Here is a 17,715-nt window from a genome sequence, read left to right as displayed (position 1 = left end):
AATCACCGACCCGCGGGGGTCTCGGGGATCACCGACCCGCAGGAGTCCCGGGAATCACTGACCCACGGGGGTCCCGGGGATCACCGACCCGCGGGGGTCTCAGGATGGATGTCTGAGGGTCTCAGGATCATCATCCCATGGATGGCTTGGGGATTGCCACCCCCCGAGGGTCTCAGGGATCACTGACCCACCGGCATCCCAGGAATCGTCAGCCCACGGGGGTCTCAGGACCATCATCCCGTTGGGGGGGGGGGTCTCGGGGCTGATCATCCCATGGGAGTCCCTGGGCTCACCACCCCATGAGGATCCCGGGAATCACCGACCCCCCAGGGTGGTCCCGGGGTGTTCCCACCCTGGGATTTCCCTCTTCCACCCCCAGCTCTGCTCCCTCAGACCCCCTGGAGCAGCCCTGGCCTCTCCCCCCACCTTTGGGGGGCAGGAACACCCCCCAACCCACCCCCCAAAACCCCAGACGAGGCCTCGGCATCTCCACACAGACACTTTAATGGACAGGACAGCGATCCCAAGTGGGATCAGTGTTACAGCACACCCCCATTCCGAAGGCACGGGGCTTGGAGTGCCCAAAATCCCCTCTGGAGGGTCCATCCCGTGCTCCTCCTCCTCCTCTGGCTGATCCCAGAGATCCCTGACCACAGCTGGAACGCTGCTGGGATGATCCCAAGGGAGCACAAGGGAATGGCCACGACTCCCTGTCGGGACTGGGGGCACAAAACCCTCAGAGTCAAACCTCCAGTCCCTGACCCCCCCACTCTGTGGAGCTGGAGAATTCCATGGGAATTGTGTCCATGATCCTTGAATCCCTCATCCAGGGGGGGGGCTCCCCGTTCCCCACGGCCAGGCAAGGAACTGGTTCCCAGTTTCCAGCATCAGCGACTCCCGGCGCTCTGGCCCGGGGGAGGCTCCGTGGCTCCGCCGGTGTCCCGCAGCCGCCGGATGTGCTCGTCCAGGAGCGCCGTGAGGTGAGCGGGACCCCGCTGGAGCAGGGACGAGGTCTGGGAGGACAGCAGGGACAGGGCTGCCACCGTCTGCCCCTGGGACACCTCCAGGGACGGCAGCCGGGCGAAGTTCTCCACCCCCTGGCGGCTCAGGATCGTGTCGTCGATGCAGGCGCCTGCAAAGCGGGAGCTTGGGATGGGCACGGAATTCCAGAGCCCCGTGGGGAGGGACTGCTGCCTCCTGCGGGCTGCCCACCCCTCCTCTGCAGGGATGCAGCCCCGTCAGGGGGCCTCATTCCCAGTCCTGGGCTAGCATTCCCAGCCCTGGATGAGCCTCCCGAGCCCTGGGTCCCCATTCCCAGCCCTGGGCCCTCAATCCCAGTCCTGGATGAGCCCCAGAAGCCCTGGATCCCCATTCCCATCTCCATGCCCCCATTCCCATCTCCATGCCCCCATTCCCATCCCCGTGCCCCCATTCCCATTCCCGTGCCCCCATTCCCATCTCCGTGCCCCCATTCCCATCTCCATGCCCCCATTCCCATCCCCGTGCCCCCATTCCCATTCCCGTGCCTCATTCCCATCCCCGTGCCCCCATTCCCATCTCCGTGCCCCCATTCCCATCTCCATGTCCCCATTCCCATCTCCGTGCCCCCATTCCCATCTCCATGCCCCCATTCCCATCCCTGTGCCTCATTCCCATCTCCGTGCCCCCATTCCCATCTCCATGTCCCCATTCCCATCTCCATGTCCCCATTCCCATTCCCGTGCCTCATTCCCATCTCCGTGCCCCCATTCCCATCTCCATGTCCCCATTCCCATCTCCGTGCCCCCATTCCCATCTCCATGCCCCCATTCCCATACCCGTGCCCCCATTCCCATCTCCATGCCCCCATTCCCAGCCCCGTGCCCCCACTCCCATCCCCATGCCCCCATTCCCATCTCCATGCCCCCATTCCCATCTCCGTGCCCCCATTCCCATCTCCATGCCCCCATTCCCATCTCCATGCCCCCATTCCCAGCCCCGTGCCCCCATTCCCATCCCTGTGCCCCATTCCCATCCCCGTGCCCCCATTCCCATCTCCATGCCCCCATTCCCAGCCCCGTGCCCCCATTCCCATCTCCATGCCCCCATTCCCATCTCCATGCCCCCATTCCCATCTCCATGCCCCCATTCCCATCTCCATGCCCCCATTCCCATCTCCATGCCCCCATTCCCAGCCCCGTGCCCCCATTCCCATCTCCATGCCCCCATTCCCATCTCCGTGCCCCCATTCCCATCTCCATGCCCCCATTCCCATCTCCATGCCCCCATTCCCAGCCCCGTGCCCCCATTCCCATCCCCATGCCCCCATTCCCAGCCCTGTGCCCCCATTCCCATCCCGTGCCCCCATTCCCATCTCCATGCCCCCATTCCCAGCCCCATGCCCCCATTCCCATCCTGTGCCCCCATTCCCAGCCCTGTGCCCCCATTCCCATCCCGTGCCCCCATTCCCATCTCCATGCCCCCATTCCCAGCCCCGTGCCCCCATTCCCAGCCCCGTGCCCCCACTCCCATCCCCATGCCCCCACTCCCATCCCCATGCCCCCATTCCCATCTCCATGCCCCCATTCCCATCCCCGTGCCCCCATTCCCATCTCCATGCCCCCATTCCCATCTCCATGCCCCCATTCCCATCCCTGAGCCCCATTCCCATCCCCGAGCCGCCATTCCAGCCACGGATGATCCCAGCTCGGGGATTTGGGAGCAGGGAGGGCTCTCACCCAGCAGGTTGACCTGTGGCACCCCCTTGAGCACTCGCAGCATCTCCCTGGCCCGCGGCTCCGGGCTCACCAGCAGGATGTTCCGGCACACGAACAGCGGCAGCAGGTTCCGGAGCTTGGACTGCGCCAGCACCGGCCGGGCAACCTGGGAGACAGCCCGGGATGAGCCCCGGAGCCACCGGGATACCATGGAACCACTGGGATACCATGGAACCACCGGGATACCCCAGAACCACTGGGATACCATGGAACCACCGGGATACCCTGGAACCACCGGGATACCATGGAACCACTGGGATACCATGGAACCACCGGGATACCATGGAACCACCGGGATACCCTGGAACCACCGGGATACCATGGAACCACTGGGATACCATGGAACCACCGGGATACCCCAGAACCACTGGGATACCATGGAACCACTGGGATACCATGGAACCACCGGGATACCCCGGAACCACCGGGATACCATGGAACCACCGGGATACCCTGGAACCACCGGGATACCATGGAACCACCGGGATACCCCGGAACCACCGGGATACCCCAGAACCACTGGGATACCATGGAACCACCGGGCCCAGAACCACCGGGATACCCCGGAGCCACTGGGATACCCATGGAACCACTGGGACAACACCCCAGAACCACTGGGACAACTCCCACTGGGATACCCCGGAGCCACCGGGATACCATGGAACCACCGGGATACCCCGGAGCCACTGGGATACCCCGGAACCACCAGGATACCCCGGAACCACCAGGACACCCCTAAGGATACCCCTGGAACCATCACGACACCCAGGAATACCCCTGGAAGCACCGGGATAACCCTGGACCACCAGGATACCCCTGGGATTCCCCTGGAACCACCAGGATACCCCTGGAAGCACCTGGATAGCCCTGGGATACCCCAAAACCACTGGGATACCACAAAACCACTGGGATACCACAAAACCACCAGGATACCCCTGGACCACTGGGACAACCCCCCCCCCCCCCAGAGCCACTGGGATATCCCGGAACCACCCAGATACCCCTGGAAGCACCGGGATACCCCTGGGATACCCCAGAACCACCGGGACACCCCTGGACCACCGGGATAGCCCAGGAACCCCCGGGATAGCCCAGAACCACCGGGATACCCCTGGGATACCCCAGAACCACCGGGATAGCCCAGGAACCACCAGGATACCCCTGGAACCCCTGGGATACCCCCGGGATAGCCCCGGGATACCCAAGAACCACCAGGATAGCCCAGGAACCCCCGGGATAGCCCCGGGATAGCCCAGGAACCCCCGGGATACCCCAGAACCACCAGGATAGCCCTGGAACCCCCGGGATACCCCTGGGATACCCCAGAACCACCAGGATAGCCCTGGAACCCCTGGGATACCCCCCGGGATACCCAGAACCACCGGGATAGCCCTGGAACCTCTGGGATAGCCCCGGGATAGCCCAGAACCACCGGGATAGCCCTGGAACCTCTGGGATAGCCCAGGGATAGCCCTTGGATATCCCAGAACCACCAGGATAGCCCAGGAACCCCCGGGATAGCCCCGGGATACCCCTGGAACCCCTGGGATACCCCTGGGATAGCCCCGGGACAGCCCAGAACCACCGGGATAGCCCTGGAACCCCCGGGATAGCCCCGGGATAGCCCAGAACCCCGGGGATAGCCCTGGAACCCCTGGGATACCCCAGAACCCCGGGGATACCCCTGGGACACCCCGAGCCCCCGTGAGGCTCAGCCCCACCTCGTTGAGGACGAACTTGACGTGGATGTCGTGCCGGCGCAGGAAGTGCCGCAGCGTGGCCACGTCCTCGTCCGCCATGGAGTTGTAGTGGCACACGGCCACCATGCGGCTGGCACGCAGCGTGTCCTCCAGCTGGCCCCGCAGCACCCGCGCGTAGCCGTCCTCCTGGGGACACCACATTGGGACAGGGTGACACAGGGGACCCCTGGGGTCACAGCACCCGCGCGCAGCCGTCCTGCTGGGGACAGGGAATGTGGGATTTGGGGACAGGCTGGGACCCCTGGGGACAGGGAATGTGGGATTGGGGACAGGGTGGGACCCCTGGGGACAGGGAATGTGGGATTTGGGGATAGGCTGGGACCCCTGGGGACAGCGGGTGTGGGATTTGGGGATAGGCTGGGACCCCTGGGGACAGCGGGTGTGGGATTTGGGGACAGGCTGGGACCCCTGGGGACAGGGAATGTGGGATTTGGGGATAGGCTGGGACCCCTGGGGACAGCGGGTGTGGGATTTGGGGATAGGCTGGGACCCCTGGGGACAGCGGGTGTGGGATTTGGGGACAGGCTGGGACCCCTGGGGACAGGGAATGTGGGATTTGGGGACAGGGTGGGACCCCTGGGGACAGGGAATGTGGGATTTGGGGACAGTGTGGGACCCCTGGGGACAGCGAGTGTGGGATTTGGGGACAGGCTGCGACCCCTGGGGACAGGGAATGTGGGATTTGGGGACAGTGTGGGACCCCTGGGGACAGCGGGTGTGGGATTTGGGGACAGGGTGGGACCCCTGGGGACAGGGAATGTGGAATTTGGGGACAGGCTGGACCCCTGGGGACAGCAGGTGTGGGATTTGGGGACAGGCTGGGACCCCTGGGGACAGGGAATGTGGGATTTGGGGACAGGCTGGGACCCCTGGGGACAGGGAATGTGGGATTTGGGGACAGGGTGGGACCCCTGGGGACAGCGGGTGTGGGATTTGGGGACAGGGTGGGACCCCTGGGGACAGGGAATGTGGAATTTGGGGACAGGCTGGACCCCTGGGGACAGCAGGTGTGGGATTTGGGGACAGGCTGGGACCCCTGGGGACAGGGAATGTGGGATTTGGGGACAGGCTGGGACCCCTGGGGACAGGGAATGTGGGATTTGGGGACAGGGTGGGACCCCTGGGGACAGCGGGTGTGGGATTTGGGGACAGGGTGGGACCCCTGGGGACAGGGAATGTGGGATTTGGGGACAGTGTGGGACCCCTGGGGACAGCGGGTGTGGGATTTGGGGACAGGGTGGGACCCCTGGGGACAGGGAATGTGGGATTTGGGGACAGGCTGGGACCCCTGGGGACAGCGGGTGTGGGATTTGGGGACAGGGTGGGACCCCTGGGGACAGGGAATGTGGGATCTGGGGACAGGGGACAGCCCTGGTGTCACAGCACCTGCGTGGAGCTGTCCTCTTGGGGACACCAAATGTGTGTGTGAGGACAGCGGGGCAGGGTGGGACCCCCGCAGTGATCCCACAGCTGGAGGTGCTGGGGGGAGATGGTCCCAAGGATTGTGAGGTGATGACGTGGATTTTGAGGTGATCCCATGGATCTCAAAGTTTTCTCATGGATCTCGAGGCATTCCCACGGATCTCAAGGTGTTCCCATGGATCTCAAGGCATTCCCACAGATCTCGAGGTGTTCCCCTAGATCTTGAGGTGCCCTCAGAGATCTCAAGGCGTTCCCTTGGATCTTGAGGCATTCCCATGGGTCTCAAGGTCATCCCTTGGATCTTGAGGCGTTCCCATGGATCTCGAGGTGATCCCTTGGATCTCGAGATGTTCCCATGGATCTCGAGGTGATCCCTTGGATGTCAAGGCATTCCCACGGATCTCAAGGTCATCCCTTGGATCTTGAGGCGTTCCCATGGATCTCAAGATGTTCCCATGGATCTCAAGGCATTCCCACAGATCTCGAGGTGTTCCCCTAGATCTTGAGGTGCCCTCACAGATCTCAAGGCGTTCCCTTGGATCTCGAGATGTTCCCATGGATCTCAAGGTCATCCCTTGGATCTTGAGGCATTCCCATGGATCTCGAGGTGATCCCATGGATCTTGAGATGTTCCCATGGATCTCGAGATGTTCCCACGGATCTCGAGGCGTTCCCTTGGATCTCGAGGTGATCCCTTGGATCTCAAGGTGTTCCCCTAGATCTTGAGGTGCCCTCACAGATCTCAAGGCGTTCCCATGGATCTTGAGGCATTCCCATGGGTCTCAAGGCATTCCCATGGATCTTGAGGTGCCCTCACAGATCTCAAGGTGATCCCTTGGATCTCGAGGTGATCCCTTGGATCTCAAGGCGTTCCCATGGATCTTGAGGTGCCCTCACAGATCTCAAGGTGATCCCTTGGATCTTGAGGCGATCCCTTGGATCTCGAGGTGTTCCCATGGATCTCCAGGCATTCCCACGGATCTCGAGGCGATCCCTTGGATCTCGAGGCGTTCCCATGGATCTCGAGGCGTTCCCATGGATCTCGAGGCGTTCCCATGGGTCTCAAGGTGTTCCCATGGATCTCGAGGTGATCCCATGGATCTCAAGGCGTTCCCACAGATCTCGAGGCGTTCCCTTGGATCTCCAGGCGTTCCCTTGGATCTCCAGGCGTTCCCTTGGATCTCGAGGCGTTCCCATGGGTCTCAAGGTGATCCCATGGATCTCAAGGCGTTCCCACAGATCTCGAGGCGTTCCCTTGGATCTCCAGGCGTTCCCATGGATCTCAAGGCATTCCCATGGATCTCCAGGCATTCCCTTGGATCTCGAGGCGTTCCCATGGGTCTCAAGGTGATCCCTTGGATCTCGAGGTGCCCTCCCAGATTTCACCATCCCACACGCGGGGTCCCACCTGTTTCCCACCCCCTGGGATCCCAGCCTTCCCGGAGCCCCGTCGCGCCCCGCCGGGGCCGTGCCTCACCTGGCGCGCCCGGGGGGCGAGGCGGGGCAGGCAGCGCGGGGGCAGGGCCGGCCGCGGGGGCAGGTACTCGGTCAGGGCCAGCAGCTTCTGCCGCGGGAAGGGCACGGCCTTCCAGTGCCGCGTCACCGCCTTGGAGCCGCGCCGCAGCAGCTGCAGGGCGGGCAGCCAGGCTGCGGGGCAGCGCTCAGCCCCGGCTCCGCCATCCCGCCCCGCGCCCCATCGCCTTCCCGCCTCTGTCCCCTCTGCATCCCGACCCAGCTCCCGCTCCTCTTCCCAGTCCCGTTCCCATTCCAAGCCCCTGTTCCTGTCCCTGTCCCGTTCCAGCCCCATTCCCATTCCCGTTCCCATTCCTGCCCCATTCCCGTTCCTGTCCCAGCCCCGTTCCCATTCCCGTTCCCATTCCCGTTCCCATTCTTATTCCCATTCCCGTTCCTTTTCCCGTTCCCATTCCTGTCCCAGCCTCTTTCCCATTCCCATTCCCATTCCTGTCCCATTCCCATTCCCGTTCCTGTCCCAGCCCCGTTCCTGTTCCCATTCCCATTCCTGTGCCAGCCCCGTTCCTGTTCCCGTTCCTGTCCCATTCCCATTCCCGTTCCCGTTCCTGTCCCATTCCCATTCCCATTCCCATTCCTGCCCCATTCCCGTTCCCGTTCCAGCCCCATTCCCATTCTCGTTCCCGTTCCCGTTCCTGTCCCAGCCCCATTCCCGTTCCCATTCCCGTTCCTGTCCCAGCCCCTTTCCCATTCCCGTTCCTGTCCCGTTCCCATTCCCGTTCCCAGCCCCATTCCCATTCCCGTTCCCGTTCCTGTCCCATTCCCATTCCCATTCCCCTTCCTGTTCCCGTTCCTGTCCCAGCCCCATTCCCGTTCCCGTTCCCATTCCCGTTCCTGTCCCAGCCCCATTCCCATTCCCATTCCGTTCCTGTCCCAGCCCCATTCCCGTTCCCGTTCCCGTTCCTGTCCCAGCCCCTTTCCCATTCCCATCCCCACTCCTGTTCCTGTCCCAGCCCCGTTCCCGTTCCCATTCCCGTTCCTGTCCCAGCCCCGTTCCCTTTCCTGTTCCTGTCCCATTCCCATTCCCATTCCCGTTCCCGTTCCTGTCCCAGCCCCATTCCCGTTCCTGTCCCAGCCCCTTTCCCATTCCCATCCCCACTCCTGTTCCTGTCCCAGCCCCGTTCCCGTTCCCGTTCCTGTCCCAGCCCCTTTCCCATTCCCATCCCCACTCCTGTTCCTGTCCCAGCCCCGTTCCCGTTCCCGGTCTCTCACCCCGCCGCCATCGCGTCCCGCCGCTTCCCAGCGCCGCCATCTTGGCCGCGACCGCGCAAGGGTTTGTGGGAAGGCGGAGGAGCCGTCACTTCCGGCGCGCCGTCTCCATAGCAACGGGCGGCGCGGCCTGGACGCGGCCTGGGCGCTCGGAGCGCGGACCGGGGGTCGCGGAGCCCCCCAAAGTGAGGGAGTCTGAGCCCCAAACCCGGGGAACCGGTCCCGGTGAGCCCCCCTGGCCTCTCCGGGGGTCTCTGAGCCCCGAACCCGCGGTGCCTGGTCCCGCTGAGCTGCCGTGGCTCCATCTCAGGGGTCTCTAAGAGCCCCCGTCCAGTGGGGCCTGGTCCTGGTGACCCCCCCGGCCCCATCGCGGGGGTCTCTGAGATCCCCAGACCGGGGCTCCTGGCCCCGCTGATCCCCCCAGTTCCAGTTCCAGGATACAGAGCTCCTGTGCCCCACCGTGGGGTGCCAGCCCTGACCCCCATCCCAGGAATCCTTTCCCCACTGACATCCCCAACCCACAGGTTTGTCACGCTGTGACACCCTCCGGCGCCCCTGAGCAGGGGACAAGGACCCTCGGGCCATCCCCGCCATGGCTGAGCAAGGGGACACCCTTTGTGGGGGTGAGCGAGACGTTGGGGGGCTCCTCCCGGGCAGGAGGGGCTGCAGCCCTGGCCTGGACCCCCACTCTGAATTCCCGCAGCCCCTGAGGAGCCGTCCCCAGGAGTGACCCTCAGTGACAGCCTCGTCATCGCCCGCACCCGGTGAGGACCCCACAGAGCCTGGGCTGGCAGGGAGGGGGCTCAGGGCACCCCAAAACCTCCCCCCCACCGTGTCCCTTCAGCTCCACGGGGCCGCTGCCCACCTGCACCATCCGCTTGGACCGGGAGCAGATCTCCTCCATCGGGAGGCTCCGGAGGCGGGGGGAGATCCACAGCCTCTACCTGCAGCAGGTGGGGAGCTGGCTGGGGCCAGCCTGCTCCTGGGGGGCACAGACACCCCCGATTCTGCTCCTGGGGGGCACAGACACCCCCGGTTCTGCTCCTGGGGGCACAGACACCCCCAGTTCTGACCCCACAGACACCCCTGGTTCTGCTCCCACAGACACCCCCGGTTCTGACCCCCAGACACCCCCAGACACCCCCAGTTCTGACCCCAGTTCTGACCCCACAGACACCCCCAGTTCTGATCCCACAGACACCCCTGGTTCTGCTCCCACAGACACCCCCGGTTCTGACCCCCAGACACCCCCAGACACCCCCAGTTCTGACCCCAGTTCTGACCCCACAGACACCCCCAGTTCTGATCCCACAGACACCCCTGGTTCTGATCTCACAGACACCCCCGGTTCTGACCCCACAAACACCCCCAGTTCTGATCCCACAGACACCCCTGGTTCTGATCTCACAGACACCCCCGGTTCTGACCCCACAGACACCCCTGGTTCTGACCCCACAGACACCCCCGGTTCTGACCCCACAGGCACCCCAGTTCTGACCCCACAGACACCCCTGGTTCTGACCCCACAGACACCCCTGGTTCTGCTCCCACAGACACCCCCGGTTCTGACCCCACAGACACCCCTGGTTCTGCTCCTGGGGGCACAGACACCTCGGTTCTGATCCCACAGGCACCCCCAGTTCTGATCCCACAGACACCCCTGGTTCTGATCCCACAGGCACCCCTGGTTCTGCTCGAGTTTCCCTCCCCAATATCCAGAAGGGATCAGTTTCCCTCCATCCCAGAAAGTTTTGTTCCCCAGTCCCACCACGGGGGCTCTCTGAGCCTCCCCCCATTCCAACCCCCCTGGAATTCCAGTGTTCCCAGACCCACATGAGGGTACTCGGCTCAGGGCCCTGAATTTTGGGATCTCTCCATGTCCTCTCCAGAATCTCCTGTGTTGCCCCCAGGATTGGTTGGAGCAATCCGAGAGTGTTCCCAAAAATGTGAATTTTCACTCAGTAGGCAAAAAAAAAAAAAAAAAAAAAAAAAAAAAAAAAAAAAATCCAACCACACATTGGGGTTTTTTCTATTTTATTTTCCAGAACCAAATTGAGAAGATGGAGAATTTGGAGTCTTTTCCCAGCCTGAGGTACAGCAGCTCCTCCTCCCAAGGATTTCCTTGGCTGGGGAAGCCAAGGGGGGCTGTGACATCCCCCCCTCACCCTCCCTGTGCTCTCCAGGTTCCTCTGCCTGGCTGGGAATCGCATCCAGAGGGTGGAAAACCTGCAGGGCCTGCCCCACCTGAGCGCCCTGGACCTGTCCCACAACCTGATCCAGGTGCTGGACACAGGTGGGAAAGCAGGAACCCATCCAGGGACGTGCGGAATCCCCCTTCCTGCCCTCCCTGCCTCAGTTTCCCTGGGTGTGGGGGGTGAATTGCTGCTTTGGGGGGTTTGGGGGGAGCAGGAATTTTGGCTCCCAGCCCCTCGGTGCTTTCCCTTTATCCCGGCAGAGGAGCTGCCCCGCAGCCTCCGGATCCTGGACCTGACAGGGAACCAGTGCACCCGGCAGGACGGATACAGGTGGGTCAGGGGGGGCAGAACGACCCCCCGAGACTGGGAGAACCCCGGGGTGACCTAATGGTGGCCTTTCAGTAGCTCCAAGAGAGCTGGGAGAGGGATTTTGGGCAAAGGATGGAGTGAGAGGACGAGGGGGAATGGATTCACATTGCCAGAGGGGATTTTGGGAAGGAATTCCTGTCTGGGAGGGTGGGGAGAGGATGGAATGGAATTCCCAGGGAAGTTGTGGCTGCCCCTGGATCCCTGGAAGTGTCCCAGGACAGTTTGGAGCACGCTGGGATAGTGGAATGTGTCCCTGGAGGGAACTGGATGGGATTTTAGGTCCCTTCCCACCCAAACTATTACATGAAACATCAAACACAGCCTGTCCCACCAAACCCCAAGGATTTGAATCCCTGCTCTCCAAACCCCAGGGATGTGAATCCCTGCTCAAACCCCAGGGATGTGAATCCCTGCTCTCCAAACCCCAGGGATGTGAATCTCTGCTCAAACCCCAGGGATGTGAATCCCTGCTCAAACCCCAGGGATGTGAATCCCTGCTCTCCAAACCCCAGGGATGTGAATCCCTGCTCAAACCCCAGGGATGTGAATCCCTGCTCTCCAAACCCCAGGGATGTGAATCCCTGCTCAAACCCCAGGGATTTGAATCCCTGCTCAAACCCCAGGGATGTGAATCTCTGCTCAAACCCCAGGGATTTGAATCCCTGCTCCCAAACCCCAGGGATTTTAATCCCTGCTCAAACCCCAAGGATCTGAATCCCTGCTCAAACCCCAGGGATGTGAATCCCTGCTCTCCAAACCCCAGGGATTTTAATCCCTGCTCAAACCCCAGGGATGTGAATCCCTGCTCTCCAAACCCCAGGGATGTGAATCCCTGCTCAAACCCCAGGGATGTGAATCCCTGCTCTCCAAACCCCAGGGATTTGAATCCCTGCTCAAACCCCAGGGATGTGAATCCCTGCTCAAACCCCAAGGATTTTAATCCCTGCTCAAACCCCAGGGATGTGAATCCCTGCTCAAACCCCAGGGATGTGAATCCCTGCTCAAACCCCAAGGATTTTAATCCCTGCTCAAACCCCAGGGATGTGAATCCCTGCTCTCCTCCCTCAGGCTCTGGTGGGCTGAGGGAGGATGGGACACCCACTCCCAATCCCACAGCTGCAGAAAATTTGGCTTTTCCTTCATTTTTTTCCACAGGGATGTGGTGGTGGCAGCCCTGCCCCAGCTCCTGCAGCTGGATTCCCAGCCCGTCCATGGAAACACGGCCGAGGAAGAGGCGGGAGGAGGCTCCTGCAGCAGCGAGGAGGAGGAGGAGGAGGAGGAAGAGCTGCTCCCTGGGCTGAGCGTTCCCTTCACTGTGGACAAAGGTGCCCGATGGGGACAGACACGCGGCGCTCTGGCTCTCAGGGCTGGCAGTGCCACATCTCCTGGCACACTGTCCCTCCGTGCCTCCCTGGCAGATTTCCTGGTGGATCTGCGGCGGGAGCTGGCGGGGCGGGTGCGCTGGCGGCGGAGGACGAGCCTGGAGGAGCACCGGGCCCGGCTGGAGGAGCTGTGGGAGCGCCGGGCTCTGCTGCTGGCCCCGGGGCAGGACGGAGCCGCCGGCACCGCCACACCCCGGCCGTGTCCCCAGCTCTGTCCCCAGGGGAACCCAGGGGCACCGCTGTCACCTCTGCGAGCTCCCGGGGCCATCCAGCCCCCAGGCGAGGCTCTGGAGAAGGAGACTCCTGCCAAAGGAGCAGGAAATGGGCAGTTATCCCAAATCCCCTGCAGCAGCAGCCCGGAATAAAGATTTTATTCCCACCCCAGTCCAGCTGGATGCCACTCTACAGCCATCCTGAGGGGCTGGAAATGGGGCAAAGCACACACAGGGCTGTGGGCAGGACTCCCAATCCCATCCCTTATCCCTGTCCTTCCCCTTGCCCCTCGTTCCAGGCTGAGGTCACCTCTCGGTGCTTTCTCCGGGGTAAACTGGGGGGCTGGCACCCACGGAGGGAGTCAGGAAGAGTCAAGGTCGGACTCTGGGAATGTTTTGTGATTCCCTATCCATGAGAAACGCCGTGGGGGAAGCCGAGCCCACCCACCTGTGTGGGGTTTAGGTGTAAAACTTCATCTCAGCCTCCACGCAGTCGAAGAAGAGGTCGGCCAGCTCCTCGGGGCAGGGGCTCACGGTGCCCTGCAGCAGCTCCCGCATCCCCTCCAGGCCCTGCTGCTCCAGCTCCTGCAGCGTCTCCAGGAGCTTCTGGCCCCGCTCCTGATGGGATCGGGGGGGGTCAGAGAGCTCAGGGAGTCTGGGCCAATCCAGGATGGGGTCAGAGAGCTCGGAGTTTGATCCCATTGCAGGGTGGGGAAGGGTCAGTGAGTTCTGTTGGGTCTGTGGGGTCTGCGGGGTATGTGAGGTCTGTGGGATCTGCAGGGTCTGCGGGGTCTGTGGGGTCTGCGGGGTCTGTGGAGTTTGCAGGGTCTGTGGGGTCTGCGAGGTCTGTGGGATCTGTGGGGTCTGTGGGGTCTGCGGGGTCTGTGGGATCTGTGGGGTCTGCAGGGTCTGTGGGATCTGTGGGATCTGTGGGATATGCAGGGTCTGTGGGATCTGTGGGGTCTGTGGGATCTGCAGGGTCTGTGGGATCTGCAGTACCCAGTCCCGCTCCATGAGCTCCAGCGCCGCCTGATGCCGGCGGTAGAGCTCGTGCCGCCGATCCACGGAGCTCTGGAACCTCGGGATCTGCTTGGCGGGATCCTGCAGGAAGGTCGGGGATCTCACCTGCGGCGCCGGCTTGATACCGGCCACGAAGACGAAGGGCTTGAAGACAGACCTGGAGGAGAAGTTGGGATGAGAGAGCAGAATTCCTGGGAGCGCCACATCCCTGTCCCCACCGCCGGCCTCACCTGGAGGGGTCAGGGGTGGCGGTGAAGAAGTGGACGCAGGGCAGGGCGGGGTCGCGGGGCAGCACGGACACCATGCTGCCGGCCGTGCGGAACCCCTCCGCGTCCACGCAGATCCCGCTGTCCTTGTCCCGCAGGATGGACATCAACGTCTCCACCGTGATGTGACCTGGAGGGACAGGCAGGGCCACCTCAGCGCTGCCAGCTCGGCCGTGGGCAGTGGGGACGCAGTGGGCGAGCCGAGGGTGGCCGTCCCCACCCCAGGCCCTGTCCCCAGGAACTGGGGATGTGCCAGCACAGATGCAGCCCTCGGTGAGCCATGGGTGGCTATCCCTGTCCCCATCCCTGTCCCCACCTGAGTGCTGCCACAAGAGCTTCTTGCCAGTGTGGAAGCAGCCCCTGGGGAGCCATGAACGGGTATCGCCATCATTGTCCCCATCCCTGTCCCCATCCTGTCCCCATCCCTGTCCCCATCCTATCCCCATCCCTGTCCCCATCCCTGTCCCCATTCTGTCCCCATCCTGTCCCCATCCCTGTCCCCACCCTGTCCCCACCTGCGTGCTGCTGCAGCAGCTCCCTCCCGGCGTGGAACCGCGCCTTGGCCGCCTCCATGCGCGGGGGCTGCTTCTCCAGGGAGAACGCCCGGGCGAAGCTGAACTCGCCGGCCCCGCTCCACCAGCCCTGGCTCCGCGCCCGCTCCCGCAGCCCCGGGTGCTCGGCCGTGATCTCGCTGCCGATGCTCAGCTGGTTGGAGATGTTGCGGCTGCCCTCTGCGCCAGCCGGGGCCCAGGGGTCACTCGGGGCGCTCCGGGACACCCGGTGCTCCCGGTCCCACCCAGTCCCCGCTCACCGCGGATCCGCTGGGCCGCCCAGTAGCGCCCGGCCGTCTCCAGCACCCAGGCCTCGTTGCGGTCGGCCAGCAGGAAGGTGTTGTGGTACACGAAGGGCACCGGCTCCTCCTTGCAGCTGCCGCCTTGGCCGTAGCGCTCCAGCAGGGCCGTCATCACCTCCAGGGCCTCCCGGGCCGAGCCGCCCCGCTCCAAACCCAGCCTGCGCCGGGAGTGTCATCAGAGAGCGCCGGGCTGGACAGCTCGGACACGGGGCTGGCCCCAGCACGGGGACATGGGGCTGTCCTCACCAGGGGACATGGGGCTGGCCTCACTATGGGGACATGGGGCTGTCCTCAGCACAGGGACACGGGGCTGGCCTCAGCATGGGGACATGGGGCTGTCCTCAGCATGGGGACATGGGGCTGTCGTCACCATGGGGACATGGGGCTGTCCTCAGCACGGGGACACGAGGCTGGCCTCACCATGGGGACACGGGGCTGTCCTTACCATGGGGACACGGGGCTGTCTTCAGCATGGGGACATGGGGCTGTCCTCAGCACGGGGACACGGGGCTGTCCTCAGCATGGGGACACGGGGCTGTCCTCAGCACGGGGACACGGGACTGTCCTCACCATGGGGACACGGGGCTGTCCTCAGCATGGGGACACGGGGCTGTCCTCACCATGGGGACACGGGGCTGTCCTCAGCACGGGGACATGGGGCTGTCCTCAGCATCCTCACCATCCTCACCCTCCTCACCATTCTAATCATCCTCACCACCGTCACCCTCCTCACCATCCTCACCATCCTCACCCTCCTCACCATCCTCACCTCACCAGGTCCATGCCCAGCAGCGCCTCAGCCTCGCCCAGGGGCTCGCGGGTCCACACGCCCTCGTTGCCCACGCAGACGCCGCAGTCGTTGGCGCCCATCTCGGCACCCCAGAGCCAGGCGGGGCGGCTCAGCACCACGGCGTGCGTGCGCTCCGCCTGCTCGATCTCCAGGTACGTGCACTGCGGGGACACGGTGTGACACGGCGTGACACGGGGTGACACGGGGTGACACCTGGCACGCTCAGCGCTCTGTCCCTGCAGCCACCCTGGCACACAGGGGTGACACCTGGCACGTTCAGTGCTCTGTCCCTGCAGCCACCCTGGCACACAGGGGTGACACCTGGCACGCTCAGCGCTCTGTCCCTGCAGCCACCCTGGCACACTGAGGTGACACCTGGCACGCTCAGCGCTCTGTCCCTGCAGCCACCCTGGCACACTGAGGTGACACCTGGCACGTTCAGTGCTCTGTCCCTGCAGCCACCCTGGCACACTGAGGTGACACCTGGCACGCTCAGCGCTCTGTCCCTGCAGCCACCCTGGCACACTGAGGTGACACCTGGCACGTTCAGTGCTCTGTCCCTGCAGCCACCCTGGCACACTGAGGTGACACCTGGCACATTCAGTGCTCTGTCCCTGCAGCCACCCTGGCACACAGGGGTGACACCTGGCACGTTCAGCGCTCTGTCCCTGCAGCCACCCTGGCACACAGGGGTGACACCTGGCACGCTCAGCGCTCTGTCCCTGCAGCCACCCTGGCACACTGAGGTGACACCTGGCACGCTCAGCGCTCTGTCCCTGCAGCCACCCTGGCACACTGAGGTGACACCTGGCACGCTCAGCGCTCTGTCCCTGCAGCCACCCTGGCACACTGAGGTGACACCTGGCACGCTCAGTGCTCTGTCCCTGCAGCCACCCTGGCACACCGAGGTGCTCTGGGGGGACACAGGGGTGACACCTGGCACACCCAGTGCTCGGTCCCTGCAGCCATGGTGGCCCTGCACAGTGGGGGGACACACACGGGTGACCTGGCACCTGGCACCTGATGCACTGACCCCTACAGCCCCTACAGCCCCTTTGGCCCCAGCACGCGCTCACCTGGACTTTGTCCCCAGGACGGTGGGTGGCAGCGGGGACATAGACGATCTCCTGCACCTCGTCTCGGGGACGATCGGCGTTCTTGCCGAAGATGACGGCGGGGGACGCCGTGTGCGGTGGCAGTGCCACGAAGCAGTCACAGGACGAGGGCACAGGACCATGCCCTGCCATCCTAAACTGGGTCAGGGCGGGCACCGAGGGCGATGTCAACCCCCTGTCCCTGCCCCGGATGTGTCCCCAGAGTCCCTTTGGGGCCGGACGGGGGGAGAGTGGAGGGGCGGCTGGGGGGTGAAGAGGTGCCTGGAGCTGGGGGACACCAGGGACCCCACGGCAGGGTGGGCTGGAGGCACCGAGGGGGATGGCAACCCCTCCTCCCTGTCCTGGATGTGTCCCCAGGGTCGCTCTGGGGCTGACGTGGTCCCTGAAACTTGGGGGACATCAGGGACCCCATGGCGGGGTGACCTGGGGGGTACCCCCCTGCCCCGGGACCCCGCAGCTCCGCACCGAGCGGAGCCTCCCCCCTCGCAGCCCCGGTAACCGGGACCCTCCCAGCACCGACCGCGGACGGGACCCCCTCCCTCACAGCGCCGGTAACCGGGACCCCGCGGGGGCCTCCCGTCCCCACGGACCTGCCGCCGCTTCCGCACCTCCGCCGCTGCCCGGGCCCGCCCCGGCCCGCCCTGTCCAGCCCCGGCCGTGCGACGGCGGCGCCCGGTGGCCGGAGGCCGCACGGCGGCAGCGGCGGGGACCGGCACCGGCACCGGGATCCGCGTGGGCCGGGGGGAGGTTCCCAAAAGAGCCCGGGGACGAGGATCCCGAATTTCCTCCCGTGGATGAGGGACGGCGGACCCGGGTGCGTCCCGTGGGTCAGAGCC

The 17,715-nt window shown here is 64.2% G+C and overlaps 3 protein-coding genes across 5 annotated transcripts; 1 reads left to right on the top strand and 2 right to left on the bottom strand.

Moving 5' to 3' along the window:
- Positions 1-488: 488 nt before the first annotated feature.
- MRPL10 (mitochondrial ribosomal protein L10) lies at positions 489-8,755 on the bottom strand. Of its 2 annotated transcripts, none has more exons than XM_053965242.1 (5): positions 8,681-8,755; positions 7,416-7,585; positions 4,478-4,642; positions 2,718-2,862; positions 489-1,132 (listed from the first exon to the last, which is right to left on the bottom strand). In XM_053965242.1, exons 1-5 carry the CDS (start codon positions 8,718-8,720, stop codon positions 888-890), a joined length of 765 nt encoding a protein of 254 aa, XP_053821217.1. In that variant the 5' UTR covers positions 8,721-8,755; the 3' UTR covers positions 489-887. The 2 variants fall into 2 exon arrangements, with proteins under 2 accessions (XP_053821217.1, XP_053821218.1); XM_053965243.1 differs by having other exon boundaries at positions 7,416-7,502; positions 8,681-8,738.
- A 62-nt stretch (positions 8,756-8,817) lies between these two features.
- On the top strand, positions 8,818-13,007 carry LRRC46 (leucine rich repeat containing 46). Its single transcript, XM_053965239.1, has 9 exons — positions 8,818-8,902; positions 9,202-9,300; positions 9,381-9,441; positions 9,522-9,630; positions 10,723-10,769; positions 10,861-10,970; positions 11,133-11,202; positions 12,397-12,566; positions 12,660-13,007. Exons 2-9 carry the CDS (start codon positions 9,270-9,272, stop codon positions 12,986-12,988), a joined length of 927 nt encoding a protein of 308 aa, XP_053821214.1. The 5' UTR covers positions 8,818-8,902; positions 9,202-9,269; the 3' UTR covers positions 12,989-13,007.
- SCRN2 (secernin 2) lies at positions 12,842-17,500 on the bottom strand. 2 transcript variants are annotated; one of them, XM_053965236.1, is made up of 9 exons: positions 17,470-17,500; positions 16,841-17,017; positions 15,744-15,925; positions 14,933-15,132; positions 14,637-14,852; positions 14,086-14,251; positions 13,835-14,012; positions 13,284-13,453; positions 12,842-12,926 (listed from the first exon to the last, which is right to left on the bottom strand). In XM_053965236.1, the coding sequence occupies exons 2-8, from the start codon at positions 17,009-17,011 to the stop codon at positions 13,295-13,297; spliced, it is 1,272 nt and encodes a 423-aa protein (XP_053821211.1). In that variant the 5' UTR covers positions 17,012-17,017; positions 17,470-17,500; the 3' UTR covers positions 12,842-12,926; positions 13,284-13,294. The 2 variants fall into 2 exon arrangements, with proteins under 2 accessions (XP_053821211.1, XP_053821213.1); XM_053965238.1 differs by having other exon boundaries at positions 16,841-17,012; positions 17,470-17,496.
- Between the last annotated feature and the right edge of the window lie 215 nt (positions 17,501-17,715).

Source organism: Vidua chalybeata, chromosome 26 (assembly GCF_026979565.1).
Source record: "Vidua chalybeata isolate OUT-0048 chromosome 26, bVidCha1 merged haplotype, whole genome shotgun sequence".
In the NCBI taxonomy this organism is placed as follows: Eukaryota; Metazoa; Chordata; class Aves; order Passeriformes; family Viduidae; genus Vidua; species Vidua chalybeata.
This window is presented reverse-complemented; position numbering and strand designations above follow the sequence as displayed.